The sequence below is a fragment of the Amphibalanus amphitrite genome, unplaced genomic scaffold (genome assembly GCF_019059575.1).
Source record: "Amphibalanus amphitrite isolate SeventyFive unplaced genomic scaffold, NRLGWU_Aamphi_draft 000158F_arrow, whole genome shotgun sequence".
Classification (NCBI taxonomy): Eukaryota; Metazoa; Arthropoda; class Thecostraca; order Balanomorpha; family Balanidae; genus Amphibalanus; species Amphibalanus amphitrite.
Genome location: NW_024881653.1, coordinates 586335 through 611531, shown reverse-complemented (window position 1 = coordinate 611531; position 25197 = coordinate 586335). Strand labels below are relative to the sequence as shown.

The window sequence follows — 25197 nt, the reverse complement described above, 5'->3', positions numbered from 1 at the left end:
TTTGGGGCCAGATGTTGTCATGCGAATGCCGGAACATGCTGTCTCAAGAAAAAAGAACATAATTGTGAACAATCGTTATTTATCAATCTGCGCACTTGCGACAAACTATTTTTACTATTGACGTCATCATCAGCAGCCAATGAAAATGTCAAAGTGAAAATATGCTAGGATGTGATTGGAGGAGGTAGCTTCGAACTTTGTCGTCATTTCTTACATACTTTGAAAATACTTTGTATTTCTGCAAGCGATTGTACACCATAATCAGCATAATATATTTCAATTTATGCCTTCTTTTGGTTTATCCGGTTCATCATTTATGTGTACACAATTTCTAAAAAGTATTGAAGGTAAGGGCTCGAACTATGGCATCTTGTTAACATGGATTGCGCGTTTCAGAACATCACATGATAACATGGATAACATGGTTGGCTGGTTTCAGTCTGGCTGGTAGGTAGGTATTTGTTTTCTAGCTGGTTCATCCAGTGTCAGTGTGGTCTTATGTATTGCTTTGTATGACCCTCAATGTACTTCAACTTACCTTCCATAGGAAGGTAGCTACCCCACCTTTTCCAATGCTTTAAATTTGGGCCTTGTTTCACAACCTGATCGTGCAGTTCAAGTACGCGGCTGTATGGGTGCGTTTGAGACAAATTTGGAATTAACGCTTCAGCATTATGAGCATCCAAGCTTGTTGATGATTCCATGGAAACCCAATACACTGCTGTGTGCAAAGCTCAGCAGCGCAGTACCTTGATACAGTGTGGCCTTGGAATTAAGTTGCGGCCACTAAAAAAAGAAAAAAGGAGGGCTTCTTCATCTTTGGATCCTGACGTAACAAGCTATGCGCCTGAATTGTGTTACTGCTCAGTCATCATTGGGTCAGGGTGTGTTGTGATTCAATTTGAATTTTATGCTGCTTTTATTTCAGGATGTCCTCACGAACAGATGATGTTCTGTTTGGCCATGCAACTCTACTGGATGAGCTTGACCGTAAGAATTACATTCCTGTCTCTGAATTAGTTGCAATGTTACATATTTGTTGGATAGATCACATTTACTCTAGGTACCTGCTACCTATTGGCACATCATGTTCAATGACTAGGTACCAGGATGGCGTTCAGCCCCATCACCCATAGAATCAAATGAACTCTACAAGCCACAGCACTATTGCATTTTGTTTGGAGGATCTTCTTCATTCCTATAGTCTTACTTACTGACATGGGCACAACTAATGGTTGTAGGTATTTACTTAGTTACATGCCTGATAGCGTGAAGTGTGTGTGACACTGGATTTGTGGTGAAGTGTGTGTGTGTGTTTGATCATTCGACAGGGAAGGTGATGGTTCTGTTGCGCGACGGACGCACCCTAATCGGCGTGCTGCGCAGCGTCGACCAGTTCGCCAACCTGGTGCTCGACAGGACCACCGAGCGAATACACGTGGGCAAGCAGTTTGGTGACATCTACCGCGGCATCTTTGTGGTGCGCGGCGAAAACGTCGTGGTCGTCGGACTCATCGTAAGTACAGTCAGATGGTACCGCTCGCGCGACTGGCACGGCTGAGCACGGTTGGCTCCTGGAGAAGCTGGGATGGTATGACGCAGACGATGAATGGTTCCGTCCGATCGCGGCTCTCTGAGTGACCGTATTCTATGCCGTGTGCGTTACTGGCGTTACGGTGTGCGTTACTCTGCCAAACCGCTGGTGGTCCACGGAGTGGTGCAGAGGTGTATTTTCAGCCCGATTTCGCTTATGATTTTCACTAACGACCTGTCACAGCATGAACTGAATGGGAAACTACTTATACTGATGCCTATGAAGCTAATTTTTACTCGTAATGGCCTTTGAATCTGTCGTATTTGAAAATTAGCGTTGAAGAAGACCGATCTACAGCTGTAGTTCAGAAAAATTATAGCTTAGCTCTGCAAAAACTGACTGACTTATTCAGAAATCCTTATTACAGGGTGACACAAAAAAAAAACGGTCATCACCAAATTTCGAATAACTTCGGAAGTTTTATTCAGATCATCACCAAACTTCGGCCACTTAAGGTCACACCTATGTAGCATACATCCACCAAGTTTCCAGTCTTCACTACGAATACTTTTAGTACAGTGTGTGTTTTACTGACGCTCCACAATGTGCTCCAGGTGAGCGCCACGGCGCTGCAGGGCGTAGGCACACTTGCATCCGGCGGGCAAAGTTGTCGATAACCCGATGGCTGTGCACTTTACAGAGTGCAATGGCCTCTGAAGACAGTGCTCAGGGGGTGTGCTACCCCTGAAACGTTATTCTTATCGGGTTATCGGCAACTTTGCCCGCCGGATGCAGGTGTGCCTACGCCCTGCAGCGCCGGGGCGCTCACCTGGAGCACATTGTGGAGCGTCCGTAAAACACACACTGTACTAAAAGTATTCGTAGTGAAGACTTGAAACTTGGTGGATGTCTGCTACATAGGTGTGACCTAAAGTGGCCGAAGTTTGGTGATGATCTGAATAAAACTTCCGAAGTTATTCGAATTTTGGTGATGACCGCTTTTTTTGTGTCACCCTGTACTAGCATGAATTTTAACTTAAAAGTTCAGCTCGAAAAATTTAAAGGCATTTCAGCTCAGTTGGTCAGATTCAGGGCGTCAATCTCCGCTCTGGTTTCACGTGGGAAATGCATGGCTGCGTCTTCTGACGTTTCTGCCATGTTTCGAGAACGCGCTTACAGGTACCTAGCGTCAGTGTTTTGTCGCGTGCGACATGGGCCGTGAGATGTGAAGCTTGAACAGTTGGAGCTGATGTGAACGCGCGCCAAGTCCGAGCTCACTGACGGTCAGTTTTTAATCGCACTGCACGGTCACTGGCTAGTCTGACCGATGATAAGAGAACATTCTCCCCCCAATGGGTGTTATTATCCATTGACGTGGAATACTGGAAGCTCATTTTATGGATTATTCCCAAATACATACGCTGCCAGCCCTGCTGAATATAGCACCCTCTGCCGTCGCTTACCACTCACCGCGACCTTCCTGTTACAGGACGAGATGCGCGAGGGCACAGTCGGCCTTCAGGAGGTCTCGGTCGAGGAGATCCTGGAGGCGCAGCGTCAGGTGCAGGAGGCCCGCCACCAACAGGAGCAGCTGCGGGTTAAGGCCATGAAGGAGCGGGGACTGACCTACACGGCCGACCTGGGTCCCGATGACATGTACTGACCGAGCGGGGAGCCGGTGTGGGAAGGGGCTGCCAGGGGTCTGTCGTGTGTGACGGTGCGGATGAGGACGGTTGTGGTTGGTGAGCGTTGCATATGGTACTGAGTTGGTGGAGAAGTGTGGTAACGGTGAACTGTTCATAGCCTGCTCGAGCACAACTCTTGAGCCACTGACCCGCTGAGAGGTGCTCAGACTGAGAGGAGCACGACCGCTCGCTGTGACGGCTTGGAGGGAGGCAGTTTTAATATCGATTGCTCTCTGTCCGCGCTGTTGCCGCACCCCGGTGATCTGACTTATGTGGGCGCCGTTAGGCGGAGTAAGTGCTACCCAAGAGACGATTCCCAGCCATGAGAGGTCCCGGTCACACATATGAGGGGTCACCTGACGATGACTCACATTGTTGCCCTTTGTGACGCTCCGGGTGAAGCTCACAGGACGTGGAGCAATGTCCTCGCCCTGTGGATGACGATGATGATGATGTGGCTGCTGACAGGGAATGCGGCCGGAGCGATGTGCTTGGTGAGGCTGCAGTTTTTCTGTGATACAGAGCATGTTACCTCCTGATTTGATAAGCTGTTTCGGTGAATATTTTGTACTTTATTCTAATAAAAATGTCGACGACGATCGTTTTTTGTTTTGTGCAAATGATATGGGCATGATTTTGTTAGCTTGTGTCTGGCTGGTAAAATATATCTGATTTATATTATTTTTTATTGTGTTGCAAGTTGCGTAGCAGTCAGTTCATTTTGATTCCAGCATTGGAAGGTTCCTGACACGTTACATTTCGACGATTCGAAAAAGGTCTAATAAATTTACATGAGCTAACTTGTTCCTACACCACTGAAATATTGTAGGTACACATTATGCATGTCAGGTTATACCATGTTATTTTGAATGCATCGCGAGATGGACGCTTATAGGTAAAAGGTATTGCTTCCCAGGGGGAGTCGGCAGGGATCTATCAGTACGGCTACTATCCTCGTCACTTGCGGACCTCTCACACCCACCCACCTGACATTCAGAGCACCGCAGGCAGGCATTCTTGAGTGGCAATAGCTAGTCAAAGAAATTCGTGCACCCTTGGCATTGACGTTGGGTAATCCTCTACCGGCTCCAATGTTTTAGAATTTAGATGGATAAAATCATAAATTGTGCAGGAAACCGGTCTCGCAGTTATGTGAGTCGAATGGCGATTTACGGGATGCGATTTATGACGTGTAATTTTCTGATGCTTCGGCGAAATGATAGTGCCTATTTCAGAACTTGAAGGTGAATTCCGTGCAACAAAAGCAGCGATGAAATGCGTGCGGTGGCTGGAAACGCTTGGAATACCAAGGTTAGGGCCTTGACCTATTTATAGTCACCGTGAGAATACCTACCTGAAGCCCAGGCTCCACTACTCGATTTTGTCCGTGCGATTTGGCAATATTGCGATATTGGCTCAGCACATCCGTTTGCACTAGCTGAACATTTTCTGGCATTGCATCTAACGTTATCGCAAAATTGCACGGAAAAATCGCGTAGTGGAACCGGGGCTTAATAATTGTTAGTTCTGATAAATGTCAATAGATGGCGCTACCAGTGGAGCGCCTGCAGATATGCTGTGCCGCGATATTTTCCATAAATATCCATAGATGGCGCCAGGGGTAGAGCGCCTGAAGGTAGGCTGTGCCGCAGGACTCCGAACCATCCGGGTGCGGCCGGGCGGCGGCATTCGCGGTCGCTCGGGTTTGGCCCATAGAGGACGCGTTTAGCGGTTTCCTTCTTGTCATTTTCGCTGGCTCGGAGCCTTCGCTGACCTTGATTCATTTCTAAGATGTGAGTAACTGGACTATTGACTTGCTTGCCTGCTGGGATTACGACTGACGTCAAGGTAAAGGTGAATATAGAATTACTGATTGAATGGGATGATGTGACTTATAAGGTGACGACGCTTACTTAGCGCGGTCTCAGCGAGACGGTGCCATTGACGGACCACCACGCAATTAAATGGACAAATCGAAACATTCATCATTTTTTATTATTATTATTCTATTCATACATTCAATGGATAGAAGCTACGCAGAGTCTGGAGTTGGACATGGGCTTTCTTGGCTCTCGGTGTGACAAAAGAGAACAGCGACCTGTAGCTGTACAGTGGACATTGGTCAATAGACGTCGGACGGAAATGGTACTGATTACCGCTATCGTAAAGAGTACGTATGACTACGAAACAGCACAAGACACAAGTGCCATCAAGAGCTGAGAGTGATCACAGTGCTCTCAGCCGCTCGAGAACATCGAAGTACCACTATCAGAATAGGTATCTAGAATAAGACGGGCTAGGTGCACAACTAGTAGCTACCTCGTACCTACCTATACATGACAAACGATAGTAGTAGAAGTCAGTAGCACGGAAACCAAACAAATGCCTTGACAGATGATTGGGCAGTGTGGTAGAGTTATACTTTGGGCCTATGTACCTATCGTAATAGTGGTACTTTTGCGTACTTCAGTGGCGCCCATTCGAATCGAATGAAACATCACTAATCTCTAGCTAGCAATTTCTACAACCGTGGACATCAAATTGATATAGATCTACAGCTCGTCATGGCGATCGACGCTGAGTGGACGGCGCCAGTTTTCCTGGATGTCCAGCTCTCGCCAGAACTGCAGCCGGTCGCTGAACGGGGCTCGTCCCACGCTGGGTGCGGTGTTCAGGCGCATGTACTCCTGCCGGCTGCGGCTGTACACCGGCCAGCTGGGCATCGGCAGCACGTCCGTGCTCGGGTATCCGCGCCGAGCAAAGTTGGTCCACACCGACACCATGAACCGAATCATCTTGTGCTTGTCCGAGTTCCATGTCACGGGGGTGTCGAGTTCCGTTCGGAAAAGGTACAGCACGTCATCCGAGTGACCCACACCCATTTTCGAGAGATCGATGGACTTTCCCATCATCCCAGCCACCATTGCCGCGAAGCTCTGACGTCCGGCGCCAGTGTAGTCCAGCACGTACATGTAGACTGGCGTGTGTGGGGCTGCCAAGTTGGCCTCCGACATGATACAGTTTGTGAACCACCGGTCGCTGAGGAGGTTACTGTACTCGATCATATTCGCCTCGCTCAGCTCTGCTTCTCCAAAGTAGTGGCGATGCAGTGCTTCTGCAAGAGCGATCGGGTCTGAAGAGGCTTTTTGAATGTTGAGCAAGGAGGCCCAGCGTTTCCAATCGCGGCCTGTTTGGGTTTTCGCCAGCTCGGGATGAAATCCGTTTATCATTGCGAGCAAGGAGCCCTCGTCCTGGGTGAGACCGGTCATCCACGGCACGAGGTTGAACGCGCCTCGCTGCAGAGCCGTGAACGGATCAGTCGGCAGGAAGGGCAGCCGAGAGTCGCTGTCAACGCGCGGCTTGTACACAACATCTCCGGAACCATTCGGGTCCTCATCCAGAAGAGCACCCAAAGCGTTGAAAATCTCCTCTGCCGGCTTCTGACGCATGCAACCCACGATCTCCCGACTGTTGGCTGTGGAACATTTCGTCAGCTCGGCATGTTTCCGGGCGTTGTCTGCCTGAGGATCTCCACTGGCTGCGAAATTACAAAACGAGGCGCCCGACTGACTGATGGCTTTTGAGAACAGGCCGCGTGAGCGAGGACTGAGCACTTGTAGTCCGACAGACGCGCCGCCGGCTGACTCTCCAAAGATGGTGACGGTGTCGGGATCTCCGCCGAACGCGGCGATGTTGGCCTGCACCCACTCCAGTGCCAGCACCTGGTCGTGCATGCCGTAGTTTCCCGGAGCGCTGGCATCCTCTGTGGTGAAGAAGCCGAACGGTCCCAGCCGATAGTTGAAGGTGACCAGCACGACGTCCTCATCCATCAGGTAATCGGGCCCGTAGAAGTCGCTGTCTCCGGAGCCCAGCGTGAACGCTCCTCCATGGATCCAGACCATGACTGGCAGCTGCGGGTGGTCGTCTTCTTCCGGTAGCCGCGGGGAGTAGACGTTCACAAACAGACAGTCCTCGGAGCCCTGCAGCTGGCGCGGCGAGGAGAACATGGCGAACTGCATACACTGGCTGCCGAAGGTGTCGGCCGGACGGACTCCCGACCAGCCGGCATGTGGCTGCGGAGGTCGGAACCGCAGGTCACCCACCGGCGGCTCAGCGTATGGGATCCCTGAAAATAGATGGCGTGATATTAAACACAAGTCATCGAAATGATGTTATGGCCGTTAGAATATTGCTCAGACAAGAGATTGACAAAAAAAATATGGATTGGAACTACAAAAATGGCTAATACTAACCTTTAAATGCGTAGAAATTGTTTCCGAGGAACGACTTGAGAATGGTTCCCTCGAGCTGCCCCGATTGAGTTGACACCCGGGGACCAGTGGCTGGGCTGGCGGCAGAAATCACCGCGAATATTCCCAGAAGTCGTACTAGTCCACCGGCCATTTTTATTGTGTTGGCGATCTGAGGGAAAAGGCATGACGTTACTTCTCTGGGCATTTAAATCGATTTGTTTCGAACTTACGCACTAATCACTAACAAATCATTGTTGTAGGTACATAATCATAAAGGGAAAGCAATGACTGCTCCTTGGTAGCTCTGCAAGCTTTCATCGTGATCGCTGAATGATGAATCTTTCGGCTCCTGAAACGATCAAGCCGTTTGTTGGAAGAAAACATTTATACGTTGAGCTTTTTGGTCTCCCTCTCCCCCTAGAATATAAATAGATTCATAGATAACATGATTCATGTTATCTATAGAAAAATTAGATCAGCACCACTCGCTCAGAAAATGTAGTTGGTACAGACTTAAACCTAACCTAAGCCTAAGCTAGCCATAACCATGCGTCAGAAATATCATCTTGTGACGAGCCGTATCATTCAAGACATTAAGCAAAGTGTTGGTTAATGAGGTATGTGCTACGAGTATGAATGCAGCAATACGAGCGTCGAGCAGTCTCCGTTCAGCCTCTTACCGACCGGAGGTGAGGGCCGATGCACTGTGTGCTCCGTCGTTGGGACTCGACTGGGCAGATGTCGAACCCCGAGCTCTCGGAGCAGGACCGTGTCGCCCCCGCCGGCCACTCCCCCAACGCTCGAGTGTCTGCCGAGTCATCCGACGGAGCGCACTCTGTCCTTCGAACGTTTACTCAGTGACTAGACAGCGGCGAGCCGACATGGGCGACGCCAGCGACGCGCCTCGGGGGTCGACGTTCAGAGGCGGCTACAGGCATGCCTCTAGGGTAGGCCCTATCCAACTCATGTTTGTCATCGTGAGTCTCGGAAAATGGAGAATAACAGTATGAAGGAAGGAAGGAAACTTATATTTGGATTTAAAAACGCACTCGTATCCAGCTGAAAGGAGTAACTAGCGATAATCTGGTTTGTTTAGCTCGTTAGCGATTTCTGTGGGAGGAGCCCGACCGCGCCCTTTCCGCAGGCCCAGTCACGATGACTTCACGGTCGGGCCAGTTCTCTATATAATGTTCTCTCTCTCGGTCAGTTCTCTATATACCGTGGGTCGGGTTTGGCGGCATCTGGTGACCACATGGCCCCGATATCCGGCGGCCGGAAGACAAGAGATGATGCGCCTGCCATTCGAAAAGCAAAGGGGCAAGACCGGCGCAGGGGCGGATGCAGGGGACTTCTGGTGTACCTTCACTTTCACCTCCCCGCTCCCCCCCCCCCTCCATGCATGGCGCTCTTAGGTTCATGTAAGGTTCACGTACCTACGGTTGATACGGTTCATGTTCGCGATCAGCGCAGCCATCGATTCGGCCACTCGCTTGTGGCGATAGGTGTGGACTCGATCGGCCTGTGCCTCGCGACTGAGCGGTGTTGTTACACCTACAAACGGGCTATCATCGTATCAGTGTACTCGGTCGACAAATTGCCAAAGTCGGTGGGTTAAAATGTCGATTGAGGGAGTAGGCGAGCATAAAATGTGCTATCTTTCTTGCTTGAACCGAAGCTCTGTAAACCATACTATTTTTTTATAGCTAGTCTCGAATGCTCATGAAATGTCTTCTGTAATGTAACCAATACTCAGGATGAAAAGTGCCGAAGCATTAAAATCCTAAAATTACGAGCCATAGTACATAGAGCGCTGCTCGCCGCAGACTCACCGACGATTTTAGGACTAAAGTACGTATCGCTTAAGTACGTAGGACAAAAGTACGTATGCAAATGTTCGTACGCAAATATACGTAGGCGATAAAGTTCGTATGCCAAAAGTACGTACGCAAATATTCGTACGCAAAAGTACGTATGCAAAAGTACGTAGTGCATAAAGTACGTATGTCAAAAGTACGTACGCAAATGTTCGTACGCAAAAGTACGTATGAAAAGTACGTAGTGCATAAAGTACGTATGCCAAAAGTACGTACGCAAATGTTCGTACGCAAAAGTACGTATGAAAAAGTACGTAGTGTAAAATGTACGTATGCCAAAAGTACGTACGCAAATGTTCGTACGCAAAAGTTGGTATGCAAAAGTACGTAGTGTATAAAGTACGTATGCCAAAAGAACGTACGCAAATGTTCGTACGCAAAAGTACGTATGCAAAAGTACGTAGTGTATAAAGTACGTATGCTAAAAGTACGTACTCAAATGTTCGTATGCAAAAGTTCGTATGCAAAAGTACGTAGTGTAAAAAGTACGTATGCCAAAAGTACGTACAGTTCGTATGCCAAAGTACGTAGTGTATAAAGTACGTATGCTAGAAGTCGGGTATAGTAGTGTAAGTTGAGCCACTTTTTCTTTATTGCTGCTCTGTTGCCATACTAACAAGGAACTCATGATAAATTCATATACCAAATAGGTAATATAGCTATGTCCATTTCGCCCATTTACTCACCGAGAAATTTTGCTATGCCTTGTACCAAATGCTCATTAAATAAAGAATAAGAAAGGTATTACACATTGATCAACTCAACCCAAGGGTGGGGTACGTACTTAATACCCTACGGGCTACGTGCATTTGCTATGCGTACTTTTTTTTTGTCCGTGACTTACTTTTGTCCACACGTAGGGTAGACCGGGGCAAGTCGCCCCGCCGAGGTAAAACGCCTCACCGATGTTTCTCGGAACTGGCAGGGTTCTGGGGAAAGATCCTCTCTCCTGTTAAATGTGCACTATATGATCATTATATGGGCATACTGGAAAGAAATTGTGATTATTCTCTAAGGAGATATAGCAAAAAATGTGTTTGTTGAGTGATTTTTATGTTTGGTTGTCTGATTATTCATCATCGCGTTCTTTTTTGGTCCACATCAGGTTAACAACTTTTATGTATGTATTTTGAACAACAGTGTTGTCTAACGCTTATGATGCCGGGTTGGTTCGTGTTAAATTATGTCTTGCTGGAGCGCAAGGCGTTGTTCGCTGACCGAACTACGTGATGGGGTAAAACGCCCGAGTAGGTCGCGGGGCAAAAAGCCCCATGGGGCGTTTTACCTCGTGTTGTTCGGACTACCCACTTCCTAATGTTCGGTAGCTGGCGAACAACAAGTTTCTATGCATTTATATGTATTTTCTCAGCAACTGTATAGCAAAGGAAGTATATTGTTAACTGATTTGCATTGCAAAAATTTATTATTTGGCCTTATTATTTGGCCTATTAAATATATTATTATGAGGCAGGTGAAAAACCTGGTCATACAATAGTGTCATAGCTGAACACTTGATAGGATGGAAGGTGTTACCTTCAGTGCCGTGCCTCCAGCGGTCTAACGGACCTCTCATATAAGATTTAGCCAACTACCATCAACCATGTTCAATCTTTAACCCTCGCCGGACCTATTGGTTTTCTACATACGCGCCGGCCGAGGGGGGGGGGGGGGGGCGGGTACGACCCCCCCCCTCGCCGTTTCGCCCCTGGTGGAGCTAGCGCGTCGCGGAAAAAACGAGCGTGTGCGCCGTTACGAGACGCAGAGATTGGTACCCGATTTTAAGGTCCTAGGTCACCCGGTGACGTCAGGTCAAGTGCCCCAAGGTACGGTTCAGTTTTTGGTGAATAACTTCGCAAAAAACGGCCGCAGAGCGCCGATTTTGGCAGCATCGTGTTTGCGTCGCTCAGGCGCGTCGAATGATATACTTTTTGTCCGGGTCAGGTCAACTTGGGGTGTTGACCTCAGGTCAAGGTCAGGTCAGCACCCCCAGGTCACGAAGTTGGTCGGAAGAGGTCATGTCGCATATCATTCGATTCGGCAGGTCTTCCTGAGTCCATTGGTGGCTTTCCCGACTCGCTAGCTCAATTTGATCGGGAGTTATTGACGAAAAACTAATATGACCTTGATGACGTCATAAATGACGTCACGGAAGGTCAACATTGCAAAAGTGACGCTTCTAACCTTGCAAGGAGTACATCAAATCACGATTCTGTGTGCTTGAGATAGTTGGAGATCGTTCCCGGCGCCAGAATAGCAGTTTTCATTTTTTCCCCATTGACTTATAATGGTGAGGTCACGAAAATGACCTTATCTCATATGACCTTTAGGAAAAATCCGAGATATACAAGTTGTGAGACTCATAATGGATACTAGATCCTGCAAGTTTCATTTCCCTGTGACATCTCCTCTGGCAGTGAGGGCGTTGCGAAGTTGCGACATCTGAAGACCGTGCAGAGGTTCACTTATGACGTCATAGGTCAGTGACCTGACCTGACCCAAAAATGCGGTTGGTGTCAAAAGATCCGGCTTGAATCAAAGGTCAGGTATGCCAAGTTTCAGCTCTCTATCGCCAGCGTGCTTGGAGCTATCGCGAAAAAACCCTATGGGGGGCGGCACCCGCCCCCCCCTCGGCCGGCGAGGGTTAATCTAGTGTATGGGGCTTCTTGCCTCAGGCCGTGGGGCGTTTTGCCCTGGGGTTGGGGCAAAATGCCCCATTTGCAGTTGCTTCACAAATCACTTCCTAGCTGGGAGTCCGATCACAAGTGAATGAATTTGAGGGTTGGAATTTAAAATAAAATGTCCAAAGAACACATTGAGCACAAATTTGGCCTTCCAGGTGATGTGAGACAAAAGAAGGTACCTACCTATGTAGCAAAATAAATTATCTTGGGCGTCTTGCCCAAGGCTACCCTACTTTATACCTTACGTACATTTGCTATGCGTAGGCTTTTGTACGTGACGTACTTTTGTCCATACGTACTTTATACCCTACGTACTTCTGCGATACGTACTTTTGTCCATACGTACTTTTTACCCTACGTACATTAGCTATACGTACTTTTGTCCGTGACGTACTTTTGTCCATACGTACTTTATACCCTACGTACTTCTGCGATACGTACTTTTGTCCCAGACGTACTTTTGTCCATACGTACTTTATACAGTACGTATTTCTGCGATACGTACTTTTGTCCCTGACGTACTTTTGTCCATACGTACTTTATACTGTACGTACTTCTGCGATACGTACTTTTGTCCTTGACGTACTTTTGTCCATACGTACTTTATATTGTACGTACTTCTGCGATACGTACTTTTGTCCCTGACGTACTTTTGTCCGTACGTACTTTATACTGTACGTACTTCTGCGATACGTACTTTAATCCTACGTACTTTTGCTTACGTACTTTTGTCCTACGTACTTAAGCGATACGTACTTTTGTCCGTAACCCCTCACCGACTATGGTGAGCGCGTCGGGAAAATAAACCTCTAGTTCATACTATGCTCGCTAGTGGCGCTGGAGCTGCGGACCGTGCTGTTTGGGTGCTCTTCATACAACACCCAACTGAGTCGGTTCGAAGGAGAAAGGAGAAGCCGAGGTAGCACCGAACCTTATTCCATAAAATCCTTCATGCCCCATTCAGAACAACACGAATGAACAATAAAAAATCAGGCCCACCTTATATGCACAACTGATCGAACTCTCCAGTCCCGAGCTCATTTTTCATTCGAGATAATGATCAGTTTCTTGCATTGTTTGTGTACAATAATTTGCATTTGTACATGCAAACACTCCGAAACTTGTAGCGGTACGAAACAAAACAATGAATATTGAAAATTGGTTTAAAGTTAAAGATAGAAAATTTAGCGTTCACAAAGTGCTCGACGCATACCTATCAGTTTTTTTGTTGTACCCCCTAAATGTTAGATATACGTGCCACTAACGCTGCAAGTACTGAAGTATTTACCTTTCTCCAGTTTGTTATGCAAGTAAATGCATCGAAATAGTCCTAAATAATGAAGCACACAACAAGGTGAGCAGGATATGCAGTATATTGATAACGTATCAATGGAGAACAGTGGGAAGTATAACAACACATTGTAAGCTAACGTCCTGGCCACACCGGTTAATATTTAGGCGCCGGCTTGTAGCCCGGGGAGGGCTTGTAAGAGGCAGGCTTATAATCAGGGTGTCTAGCTTTTCCCTGATAGGTGACCTCGGCGTTGAATCCCTTGTAGTGGTCGGCAACGTACTTGACGGTCTGGATGCGGCCGTCAGGCAGAGCCACCGTGTAGGAGCCCTGGGCGTTATGGCCGTCGCTCTTCTCATTCTGGGCGAAATTAGTGCCGAAGTATTTGTCGTTGACTGCGTAATCGAAGGCGTACGGCCTGGGCTCGTCCTTGTACTGGGGCTCCGGCTTGTACGGGGCTGGGGCCGGCTTGTACGGAGCCGGGGCCGGCTTGTAGACGGGGGTGTCCGGGGCCGGCGCGGCGGCAGCCACGGCCAGGACGGCGGCAACGATGAATACCTGGAAATGATGGTAGTTGGGCTAAGCTGGTAGTTATAAAACACGTAATTTTATCAGGAATTAAAAACATATAAAACGTACTTAATATATACCGATATAGGTAACCGAAGGTTTGTTGACAATAGTTAAAACACTATTCTTTAGAATTGTGTTTTTCTATTGAAAAATAAATCTGAGTTCCCTGACAATTTGGCAAAAGCTGCCTGAGATCAGTAAACGTTACTGCAATGATATATTACAGAGTCTGGGAAGTCCGTATCAGTGCCAAAACTTTTGTTGCCATGTGGCTTTTTCAAATTATTTTTGTTCCTATATTTGTCACTTTTTGTTCTTCCGCTTAACAGACATGATAAAAACAATCGTTTAACATTTAAAAACACTGTACAGGAACTTCGACTGCTACTTAGGTGCCTAATACCTAACAAACTGTGTTAGTTTCCGAGCGACTCGCAGTTTGATCTCACCTTCATGTCTGAAGAGCTCCCGTTTCCCCGAGGCGACTGTTCCTCAACTGATGTCGGTGCAGAGTGAGAGGGGCAGTTATATACCTACAGCTGCAGTGCCCGTCACTGCCCGTCATAAAGCCTGACCGCCGGGTGTTGTCATCGATGGGAAAAGATTGCAGCGGCCGAGCGAAAAAAGTTGAAGACATTGATATAAAAACGTTTTATTTATACCTGGACAAACAATGGAGCCTACTTTGTAATTATAATTGTTTTGAAATGGCTACATATGTGTTTCGGCAATATATAGTTATCTTTCAATTTTCTTTTAAATCAATGTTTGAGAACTGAGATGCCTACATTTAGCCAGGTAGCCCAGAGTTGAAGACATGTTGACTGTTATCCATGGTTAAACCATGAACTCCTGATTCAATCGGGAAGATATCTATTACCTGAATACCTATAGGTATTTACGTTATGACTTATGGTAGTTTTATGACGGGTATTTATGTACATAATGATACATCAAACCACGCTATCAAACGCCCCTCCACCCCGACGCCCAAGGTTTTTTCGAATATCTCAAAAACGGCGGCGCGCCGCCGTTTTTTAGTAGGAGAGACCCGGGAGGTATGGGCCGGTTTTGTGAAAAGGCAATTTTCTTCCAGTGGGCAGTGGCTAAACCCGGCTTTTCACTCTGTGTACGTGAAATTGCCTTTCGCCTGCAAAGTGTGCCTGATATTGAGCACAATACTCGTATCTGGGATCTACCTTGACTCTTGAGAGCTCTCTTAGAGCCCAGGAACCGCATAAGCGGCCAATAGCTTGCTTCATGGAGGTCACTTTGCCACATCTTTATTTGGGTGATCTCAATCACGTTCCATGACATAAGACAAACAATATTTTTATGTTCGAAGGTATTTTGTAGTTAAATTTTCGACCACGCGCGACAAAAAGAAAACTTATTGAACAGGACATGGAATCAAAGCATCATTTTATTGTTTAAGGATCACCGGGGGTAGGTGGCCCGAACCTCCCGGTTAGGACGTCAAAATGCGCTTAGCATCTCAGCTCATAATTGTGCAAGAAAGCCTCAAATTATTTATACCCAGTCTTAATTTGCATGCTTTAAACGTTATGTTAGCGATGGTGTGACATAATAAAACGGGCTTCGTTCACATAAATCGTGAAATTTCTGTATGTACCGTATGTTACTCGAAGAGGGCAAAAACGCTTTATCACCGCTCATTGCCAAAGGAGACTGAGGCATAGATTTTGGAAATCGCGTGGGTTGTAAAACGGAATGGCTGGTACCAATTTACGCAGTTAAATGTGAAAAAAATACGTAACACTTCTTCAAAACTGCGATGGCCCATACCTCCAGGGGGCCCATACCTCCCGGGTCTCCCTTATACCTATTCATACATCTTTTCCGCACATGCAATGAAACTTTCAGACCCGGGTCGTTCAAGGTCAGATCACCATGTAACGTCAAGTGAACTTACCTCCGAAAAAGTTCAAAGACTTGCTGTAGCTACACAAAGTGAACGATCACTTTGAAACTTTCAGCGATTGATAAGAGTAACAGTATGTATAAAATGTATGTACACCAGTAGAGTCTCAGATTTTAAATCTGTGACCTTAGGTCAGGTCAATTTTGCGACCTCTCCATCATAAGTCAAAGGAAGAAAATTGAAATGTGCTTCTTTTGGGCGAATGCCGTTCTAAAGTCCAAAACCCTCTCATACATCGGTTCAGAGGTAAACATTATACACTGTATCAGAAATTTGCACCTGTGACCCCTATGTGTGCTCCTGAGGTCATCTCAGGTCATGAAAGGTCACCAGCAGTCTTTTTGACTATAACATTTGATAGAGACGTGCTAGAGCGGTGATAACATGTCAGATGTGTTCAGCTCGACGACACGGATCGACTGATGCAACATGATCTTTCGGGTCAGGTCATGACCTTGACCTGATGTCAAATTTTCAAAATGACTTTCCATGGTCATCTTATAGTTCATTCGACGCGTCTCGATGAGAGGAACACGACGCTGGCAAAAGTAATGTCGTGGCTTTCTTGAGTTAAAAGTTATTACCGAAAAACATTTTTCGTGAAAATGGCTATTTCTAGTGTTTTTGCCCTCTGGACGCTAAACCGTTGCCCTGAGGTCACATCTGAGGACATGCTGGCGAAAGGCGTTGAAAGAACTATGGAATGCTCATTTCTGCGGCGCTGTAGCTTTATTTGTTCCCGAATTAGCCGTCGGATGTTTCGAAAATTGTTGAAATAGACAAAATCCTTAAAAATAACCGAAGCATTTTATTACTCATCGAGTAATTACTCGGTAATCGCCGTTTCACCTACCGCACCCCGAATGTCACGTTATGGAAGTTTGTGCCCCACAAGGACTAGCTCGGCTCCAGCCTGCCTCCCAAGTCCCGGATCACATAGTGGCAAGCGGTATGCTACGTACAAAAATCTTCAAATAAATTAGAAGGTATTCTTCAGCTTGTTTAGGTCAGTCAAAGGCTGGATCAATTATTTCCTGTTTCGATACTTTCGAACGAAGCGACACACAAACCATGAGTTTATTGAACTGTAAGAGCTACGGGGTTGCGGCTCAATCGATAAACTTTTTAAACCTCAGTCCTGCGATTACAATTTGAACAGCGCTGCATGGTTATGTGATACCTATTTTGCTTCCAACGTTTTTCTCTTGTTGAGACACGTACCTAATTGAAATACAATTTTGACTTTATTGAAATCAATTCTAAAATCGACTTCAGGATAAGGTCATGCCCCGACCAGTCTCATGCTTAAGGCTTAGGTCTTTGTCGAAAATTGTCTAAAATATTGCGCTGTGTCATGTAATTATTAGGTACCCTGCCGAGCACAGGAATGTTTTCACCGTTGGCTGAACTTATTTTTGCTCAATTTGTGGCTCACGCAGGGGGAGGCACTCGCCTTGGCCGTATATGGGCCAGAATGTCTAACGATTTCCGCCATGTTGTGTATACCAAAGTCTTGAAAAGTTGATCACTGCAATCAAACTGCAAGCATGAAGCAGCAGCACTTTTGAGTAGTGTACCTCTCACTAAACTGCACCTCTGCTACCGTACATGCAATTTATATTTCTGGTATACACAACATGGCGGAAATCGATAGACAAAAACAAGTCACCAATGCTCCTTCCAGTATATATTAGAGTTCAGTGGGCTCACGTAACAATATGAGGCAGTTTTATTGAAGGTCAATGTTATGCAAGTATTTCCCCGTTGGAGATCTTTTACGCATTCAGGCCCGCTCTTAATGTGGATTTTGGCGATAAGTTGGCGATCAAAGATGCCTAAGTTGAGGTTATGGATAAATGTTCAGACCAGCATGGACGCCATAGACCGGGAACAATGCCTACGAATTGGAATCACATATTTGTGAAACCCGTCAAAAGCCATTCAAACATTATCAGCGATCATTCAGTAGTTGTAGGTATTGCATGTGTTGGTTGGGAAATTGCGTCGACGACCCTGCATTATGTCATATTGAGGCCAATTATGTAAAGTCAGGTCATAAGGTCATCAGGAGTCCTTTTACAATACGTCTTGATAAAGACATGTTACAGCGATGACATGCCTTATCACTGCATTTACATTTGTCTTTACATTTGTAAAGATCACCTATACATAGGTACCGTGTTCAACTCTTCAAATAAACACTGGATAGTGGATAAAATTATATGAATCTGTGCATTTTCTGGTTCGTTCATGATCTTGATTTGTGGTCAACTTTTTCTTCTTTTTTCAGATTTTAAATCGTTTGACGAGTCTTGTCGGAAGGAGCACAATGCTTGTGACATAACAGTATAAGTTAAGTTTTATATCGAATGCTATTGCGACTTTCCCAATTTAGACCGTCTTTTTTGGGCAGTTTCTCTTTGACATTTTCTATCTAAAGCCATGCATCTGAGGTAAATAAAATAATTTGTAAAACAAAAAGAATATATATATATATATCAAACCATTTGCCGCTGTGCTGCAAAAAGCTGACTAAAGAGAAAGAGTGGTGTAAAAATGGTCCCACATTACGTTTCTTTCTTCGTAAACCTCCCTCTCAATTACAGCCAAACGCATGTGGGGTTCACTTGTGCTGTCGAAAGATGACAAATTGCAGAATGACCAATAGCAGCGAGGTGAAAAAGCAGTCTGGTTCAACAAAAATGCATCATTTTCATTCATCCACTCACGAAACACCACGAAATGGAAGAAAAACGTAGTCATGTATTATAAAACATGGCAGGTACGAGCGTTGACAATAAATATCACAACACAAACAAGAAACGCCGCATTGCAGTCAATTTAGTAGGCGGGCTTGTAGACCGGGGCAGGCTTGTAGGGGGCAGGGGCGGGCTTGTAGGGGGCGGGAGCCGGCTTGTAGGGAGCGGGCTTGTAGGCCGGGGCCGGGTGGTACTCGGGGTACTGGGCCTCGCCCTCGTAGGTGACCTCGGCGTTGAATCCGCCGTAGTGGTCGGCGACGTACTTGACGTGCTGGGTGCGGCCGTCGGGCAGAGCCACCTTGTAGTAGCCCTGGGTGTTGTGGCCGTCGCTCTCCTCCTTCTTGGCGAAGTTGGTGCCCGTGTAGTGGTCGTTGACGGCGTAGTCGTAGGCGAACGGCTTGGGCTCCTCCTTGTACTTGGGCTCCGGGTGGTAGGGGGCCGGCTTGTAGGCCGGGGCCGGGTGGTAGGGGGCCGGCTTGTAGGCCGGGGCCGGCTTGTACGGAGCCGGGGCCGGCTTGTACACGGGGGTGTCCGGGGCCGGCGCGGCGGCAGCCACGGCCAGGACGGCGGCAACGATGAAGACCTGAAATGGAATGCAAAAGGTGAAATACAAGATGGTTATGGCTCAGCGTAAACAATCGCAGTAACTGAAACTCACTTCCTTGGATTAAGCACAGCTTCTTTTGATGAATTGGAAAAAATTAGGGTTAGGTATATCCTGTAAGCATTAAAGTTTATCAATAAAGAGAAGAGCAGCTGCTAGAAGCATAATTATTCACGTTCACAGCACATAAGCACTTCCAAACATCACTGTCGCCACGTCAGGTCACTACACGACACTGCACTGCTCGCCGCGGTCTGCTGTGCTGGTCAGAGGCCGGCCGGCTGACCCCGGTCCCAGCGGTGGAGCCGGCCACTGTACCGCCGCCAGCCGCCAGCGACGCTCGCTACACGGGGGACACGGACAGCTGCACGTGCGGCCGTACCTTCATGGTGGTGCGGTGAGATCCAGGGTGGAGCAGAACTGGTGCCGAGCCGTGCCGCCGTCGCCGTTATATAGGTGGTCCGGACGGCAGGGGCGGGGGTCACGGCCGCGGCGCTCCGGCGGTGCCGCTGTGGAGAAGGGAGCCAGTGTCGCCGGGTGGGGCAGGGCAGGGCGCCGACGGGGTTCGAGCCGGGCACCGCGGCCTGGGGCGGTAGTGTACGGGAGGCTGGGATTGGACGTTAGGGTACGACCGACTTGGAACAAAAAGGTGCGGCATGATTTGCTCACACGCCGAGGCAAAAAAGAAAAAAAAAAACATTCATTTGCTTACTTTCAAAGCTTTTGAAATTGCAACAACCGTCATATTTATGTAACTGCACAATATATCCTACCACGTAACTGTTCAGCAATCAGTGAGCAATATGCTGCCTCTGGAATCTAGACGTCTTTAGACAAATCGGCATTCAGGAACTTTACTTCTGATAGTCTTAGAACCGAATGGTAGGTATCTAGCAATTCTTCTAAAAACGTTTGAGACATGATTGTGGCCTGTGGGTCGTCTCGAGTGACCGTTTGAGCGGATGGGTGTCCTGTCCCTTCGAGACACGTGAGTCCCTACAGCGCGGAGTGGTATAATGAAACATTGTACTTACTGGAGCCAGCCAGCAAGGGCTGTGTGTGATTGAAACAGTGTTTTCTCTTTTGGTGCAGCCCCCTTTTTTCAGGACCCGTGCAATGTTCAATGTCTTACCCTGCCTTATTTGTAAGCCGATTAGGCAGTGCGACGACAGTCTAAAGGACGACAGTTAATAATTCAATAGGCACTGTAATTTTTATTGATCGCGTTTGTCCCGCCCCCTGCTGGGGGGGGGGGGTTGAACACCCCGTGCGGTTTCTCGCGAATGTATACAAAACGGCGACTTATCATGCGTCTTCTCTGCACATGTGAAAAGTTCAGACCAAGTTCTCTCGGTCACCAGGTCACATCAAGAAACCTCACCTCAGAAAAAGTTTAACATAGCTACACCGGATGACGGATCGCTTGGAAACTCTCAGCAATTGATAAAGAGCAACAGTACGTAAACAATGTTAATCTCGGATTTTCGATATCGGTGCCCCAAGGTCATGCCAATTTTGCGCCCTCTCCATTATAAGTCAACGGGAGAAAATTGAAAGGCGCCTCTTTTGGACGAAAATCATTCTGCACACTCCCAAACGATAAGTTGTAAGACAATATGACACACTGAACCGACAAATGGCACCCGTGACACCTCCTCATGTCCCTGAGGTCATTTCCCGTCACGAATGGTAGGTATAGTATCTAACAGTTTTTCACTTATAACGTTTGATAGAGGCATGCTAGAGCGATAACAATGCCTCAGATGTATTCTGCTCGACGATACGGATCGACTTATGTGCAACTCGACCTTCCCTGGCCAGGCCATGACATCGACTTGGGGTCAAGTTTTCAACTTGATTCGTCAAATTAATTCGATGCGTGTCGACGGGAGGAACACAGTGCTGGTAAAAGTAAAGTCGTGCATGCTTCAAGTTAAAAGTTATTGCAGATAAGACAGTTTGGCAAGAAAATGTCTTTTTGGCAGCTCTCGCCCCCTCCAGGTTAAATTATTGACTTTTGGCCAAATTTGAAGACAGTCTACACTCTACAAAAAGAGCGTTAAAAGAGCTGTTAAATGATTCGCTTTTCCGTGGTGCTGTAGCTCTATCCGTTCCTGAGCTATGCGCCGGTTTGTTCAAAAAATGTTTACGTTTGACCCGGAATTTGAATTTGACCTACAATTACCTCTGGTGACCTGACCTTTGACCTGACCTAAAAAGCTACTGAAATAATTTTTTCATTATTTTTGACGTCGCCTATGGCGTGTCGCTACATGTCCCAGGAGCCGAGTTACGAAGGCAGGGCCTATTTTAACATGTTAACTGGGGTGGCAAAACCCACCCCAGTGGTGCGGTTTTCCACCCCAGTCGTCTTGCTTTGCCACCCCAGTGCAAAACAGCCCAAAAGTCTGCCCACAGATATTGGCTGCCGACAATCACGGAGGCGACACATTCTTGGGGCGAACTCAGCTTGACAGGGGGAAAAGGGCTCACTGAGGCGCCACCACCACCAATGGGATGCCCTCTCACTACTGGGGGCGCCCTGCCGCAACTGTGGCGCCCTACTTTTTTTTTTTTTATAAATTTAGCTTGAATGTTTGAATGGACGGATTGACAGAGCCGGAGCCCACGCTAAGCAGAGCTTGTTGCGTAGACCCCGACCCCTACCGTCTGATCGCGCAATTCCGGGTAACGGAATAATTTAGATGCCTAAGTTTAACGTGCCCTTCAAAGCCGGACACAACCTGTCCCACTCAACTGACTTCAACTGGCTGCGGCTGCTCCCACCAACCGCAGACCATCCCCGTCAGGAGTCTCAAATATCGAGCACCGGAGCGACTCGAACCCGGGCTCTCACTACCGGGAGTCCGGTGCTCTACCAACTGAGCTATGGGACTCTCTAATTCGATTGGGACACACTACCGGCAATGGGGCGCCCTACCAGCACTTGGGCGCCTACCACGACTGAAGAGCCCTATCAACATTCGGGCGCCCAGACACGATTGGGGCGCTACACCACTACTGGGGCGCCAACTGCACCTTTGGGAGCCCTATCAGTATCGGCCGCAAAATTAAATTTGTCATGTGGCTATGAGACAGGCCGTGTGATCAACAATGGATTTTCAAACGCACGTGCCCGCATTGCTTCTGACGAGGGTATTTCCAAGAGAAAAATCTGGCGGGCGGCGGTTTAACCCGCGCCCCACTGGGGGTCCTGGATTTCCACGCCCTGCTGGGGGGGGGGGCGGGGATTTGAACACCCCCCTTCTAAGTCGGCTCCTGGGCCAAGTAGCGACACGCGGTAAGCGGCATCCGAAAGGACGTCAAAAACCATGACGAAAATACCCACTTGTTATTTTTTAGGTCAGGTCAAAGGTCAGGTCACCAAAGGTCATCAAAGGTCAAATTTTGTTATTTCAACATTTTTCGCAACTGCCGACGGACAGCTCGGGAACCAATAGAGCTACAGCGCCGCGGAAAAGCGCAATCGATAGCTCTTTTACAGGGCTTTCTGAATAATGTTCTCAGGTTTGACCTCAGGTCAACGGTTTAGCCTCCAGAGTGCAAAAACTTCGTTTTCTTCAATAACTTTTGACTCAAGAGAGACACGACAGTATTTTTGCCAGCATGGTGTTCCTCTCGTCTAGACGCGTCGAATGAACTATAATTTGACCTTGAAAGGTCAACTTGAAAATTTGACTACAGGTCAAGGTAATGACCTGACCGGAAAAGGTCGTGCTGCATATCAGTCGATCCGCAACGTCGAGCCGAACACATCTAAGGCGTTTTCATCGCTCTAGCTTGCCTCTATCAGAAGTTATTAGCGAAAAACTGTTAGATACCATTCGTGACCTGATATGACCTCGGGGGCATAACGAGGGGTCACGGGTGCCATTTTCTGGTTCAGCGTGTCATGTTAACTCGTAATTTAGTGTTTGAAAATGTTTAGAATGGCGTTCGTCTAAAAGAGGCGCTTTTCAATTTTCTCCCATTGACTTATACCTAATGGAGAGGTCGAAAAATTGACCTGACCTTAGGTCATCGATATCGAAATTTCAAGATAAAGTGACCTCGAGTGACGCCGGCTGCTTGGTATGGGAAGGTGTTTATCATGGACGGATCGGGGGGGGGGGGGATTTGAGGGCCATCGGCATAAGCAGTAAAAGTTCTCTGACGAAAGGGGGTTGCACCATGCACAGCCGACTTTTGGCTTAATTCTTTCCATGCATCGCCCGAAAGGGCTATGTTAGAAAAAAAAACTATGCCAACAAAGGCCTCCAGACACTTTCCCGAAACGTTAGTCCTTACGTACTACCGTCACAAAGAAAAGATTCTGAGACTCGATTGCGACGCCCCCCCCCCATCGAAATGCTGCGCACAGCAGTATTTCGGTGGGGGGGGGGGCGCCAACACAAGAGACAGGGGCGCCACCACTGCCTGGCCACCCCAGTCCAATTGTCTTAAAATAGGCCCTGTACGAAGGGGTGTTCAAACCTCCCCCGAGCAGAGCGTGGAAATCCAGAAACCCCAGCGGGGCGCGGGTTAATTTCAAAGCAACCTTTAATCTGCATGGCCATGATACAGAACATTTACTTATTTAGTTTAGGCTACTTAACCCTCGCCAGGCCAGGGCCTTTTTCATAACGCGGACGGGCAGGGAGGGAAGGGTTGGTATACGACCCCCTGGCGATTGGCGCTTATGGGCTATGGCACTTAGAAACGCCAAATTTATAGGTAGGTGGGCCCATAGGAGATCTCGCCCCTGTGCAAATTTGGTTGCTCTAGGTCAATATTTAGGGCGAGGGGGGGGGGTATAAGTGCAAAAATTTCGCTAAAACAGGTCAAAGTTTTTCGCTCATAACTTTTGATCTAATCAAGATCGAGCAACAATAAAAGCATCCGTGAACTCGGCACGTTCGTGCGCCTCGAATGGTAAACTTTTTTTTTTACAAGTTAAAGTGAACTTAAGATTTTCCTAATTTTCAAATGAAGTTCAACTTATGAAGTACCCCAAATTGCGTCATATCGCATGTCATTCGATTCGGCTGATCACAAGGAACCCGATGACACAATTTTTAAGCTCTAGCCCCATTGTGTGCAAAGTTAGGTATTAGCAAAAACGTGAGTTGACCTCATTTGACCTCAGATGACCTGAGCTACGTGTTTTTTTCAGCAAGCAAACACCGAATTCATCTTTAATGGAGCTTAAAGGGACTGTTACTAAAGGGACTGTAAGTATGGAATTTCATCTTTCATTCTTAACGCAGCCCCACAATAAAAAATACAAATATAATATAAACTGTTACGCCGGTACGGCATGTGGTAAATCTCTTCCCAACCTTGGGCTGTGAAAATGCAGTTTTATTCACCTCGGTTTTTTGCTACGGACCTCGTGCCTACCGGCACTCGGTCCTCCGCACAAAAACCTCGGTGAATAAAACGCATTTTCCCAGCCCCGGTCGGGAAAATATATTCCTGCCCGGGGCCGGGATGATTCAATAAATGTCACCGAGGTTTTTTAGCGAAAACTCCGAGGGCCGTTAGGCCCGAGGTGCTTTTCGCTTAAAAAAGCGAGGTGACATTTATTGAATTCCCGGCCTTAGGGCTGGAAGGTGTTTCCCATACCTGCCAAAAAGCTCACAACTATAATTGATAGTGACGTCAGCAGCCGTGTGGTTCAACGCGTTTAACCACACCCCTTGAACCACACGGCTGGCAATATTAAAGCACTGCATTAAACTTTGAAAAAAGTGGTACAGTGCACGTGCCATTAAAATGCCTGGATGTCTCGATTTAATCATGCAATGTAGCAGGTATGGGAATATATATTCCCGTGTTCAGATAACGCATTCATCTCCGAGCAGATTAACTCTTAAATGTATGGGAAAACCATGACGTTGAGAGCTGTTGCGAGGAGCATGACAAATGTAGGAAGTATCATTAGAATATATGACCTTCTCCTCGGAAAATGACCAAATGAATGAAAATGATTATTTATTGA

At 47.3% G+C, this 25197-nt stretch overlaps 4 protein-coding genes across 7 annotated transcripts; 1 reads left to right on the top strand and 3 right to left on the bottom strand.

The window, feature by feature from the left end:
* The first annotated feature begins 170 nt into the window (after nucleotides 1–170).
* On the top strand, nucleotides 171–3820 carry LOC122383214 (U6 snRNA-associated Sm-like protein LSm1). Of its 3 annotated transcripts, none has more exons than XM_043369384.1 (4): nucleotides 171–347; nucleotides 929–990; nucleotides 1332–1516; nucleotides 3024–3820. In XM_043369384.1, exons 2-4 carry the CDS (start codon nucleotides 930–932, stop codon nucleotides 3195–3197), a joined length of 420 nt encoding a protein of 139 aa, XP_043225319.1. In that variant the 5' UTR covers nucleotides 171–347; nucleotide 929; the 3' UTR covers nucleotides 3198–3820. The 3 variants fall into 3 exon arrangements, with proteins under 3 accessions (XP_043225319.1, XP_043225317.1, XP_043225318.1); XM_043369382.1 differs by lacking the exon at nucleotides 171–347 and adding an exon at nucleotides 433–451; XM_043369383.1 differs by lacking the exon at nucleotides 171–347 and adding an exon at nucleotides 508–551.
* Nucleotides 3821–5192: 1372 nt separating this feature from the next.
* LOC122383212 (juvenile hormone esterase-like) lies at nucleotides 5193–8335 on the bottom strand. Of its 2 annotated transcripts, none has more exons than XM_043369379.1 (3): nucleotides 8153–8335; nucleotides 7473–7641; nucleotides 5193–7345 (listed from the first exon to the last, which is right to left on the bottom strand). In XM_043369379.1, exons 2-3 carry the CDS (start codon nucleotides 7621–7623, stop codon nucleotides 5772–5774), a joined length of 1725 nt encoding a protein of 574 aa, XP_043225314.1. In that variant the 5' UTR covers nucleotides 7624–7641; nucleotides 8153–8335; the 3' UTR covers nucleotides 5193–5771. The 2 variants fall into 2 exon arrangements, with proteins under 2 accessions (XP_043225314.1, XP_043225315.1); XM_043369380.1 differs by having other exon boundaries at nucleotides 8157–8331.
* Nucleotides 8336–13382: 5047 nt separating this feature from the next.
* On the bottom strand, nucleotides 13383–14383 carry LOC122383211 (cuticle protein 7-like). Its single transcript, XM_043369378.1, has 2 exons — nucleotides 14341–14383; nucleotides 13383–13876 (listed from the first exon to the last, which is right to left on the bottom strand). Exons 1-2 carry the CDS (start codon nucleotides 14344–14346, stop codon nucleotides 13475–13477), a joined length of 408 nt encoding a protein of 135 aa, XP_043225313.1. The 5' UTR covers nucleotides 14347–14383; the 3' UTR covers nucleotides 13383–13474.
* A 4193-nt stretch (nucleotides 14384–18576) lies between these two features.
* Nucleotides 18577–24513, bottom strand: LOC122383209 (cuticle protein 7-like). The gene is made up of 3 exons (XM_043369375.1): nucleotides 24503–24513; nucleotides 19579–19705; nucleotides 18577–19175 (listed from the first exon to the last, which is right to left on the bottom strand). Exons 2-3 carry the CDS (start codon nucleotides 19582–19584, stop codon nucleotides 18675–18677), a joined length of 507 nt encoding a protein of 168 aa, XP_043225310.1. The 5' UTR covers nucleotides 19585–19705; nucleotides 24503–24513; the 3' UTR covers nucleotides 18577–18674.
* Nucleotides 24514–25197: the final 684 nt, after the last annotated feature.

Coding starts and splice junctions, on each gene's coding strand:
- LOC122383214 (XM_043369383.1), top strand. CDS start 523: ATGTACTTCAACTTACCTTCCATAGGAAG. Junction 991..1,331: donor TCTACTGGATGAGCTTGACC/GTAAGAATTACA, acceptor ATCATTCGACAG/GGAAGGTGATGGTTCTGTTG. Junction 1,517..3,023: donor TCGTGGTCGTCGGACTCATC/GTAAGTACAGTC, acceptor TTCCTGTTACAG/GACGAGATGCGCGAGGGCAC.
- LOC122383212 (XM_043369379.1), bottom strand. CDS start 7,623: ATGGCCGGTGGACTAGTACGACTTCTGGGAATATTCGCGGTGATTTCT. Junction 7,346..7,472: donor CAATTTCTACGCATTTAAAG/GTTAGTATTAGC, acceptor ATCTATTTTCAG/GGATCCCATACGCTGAGCCG.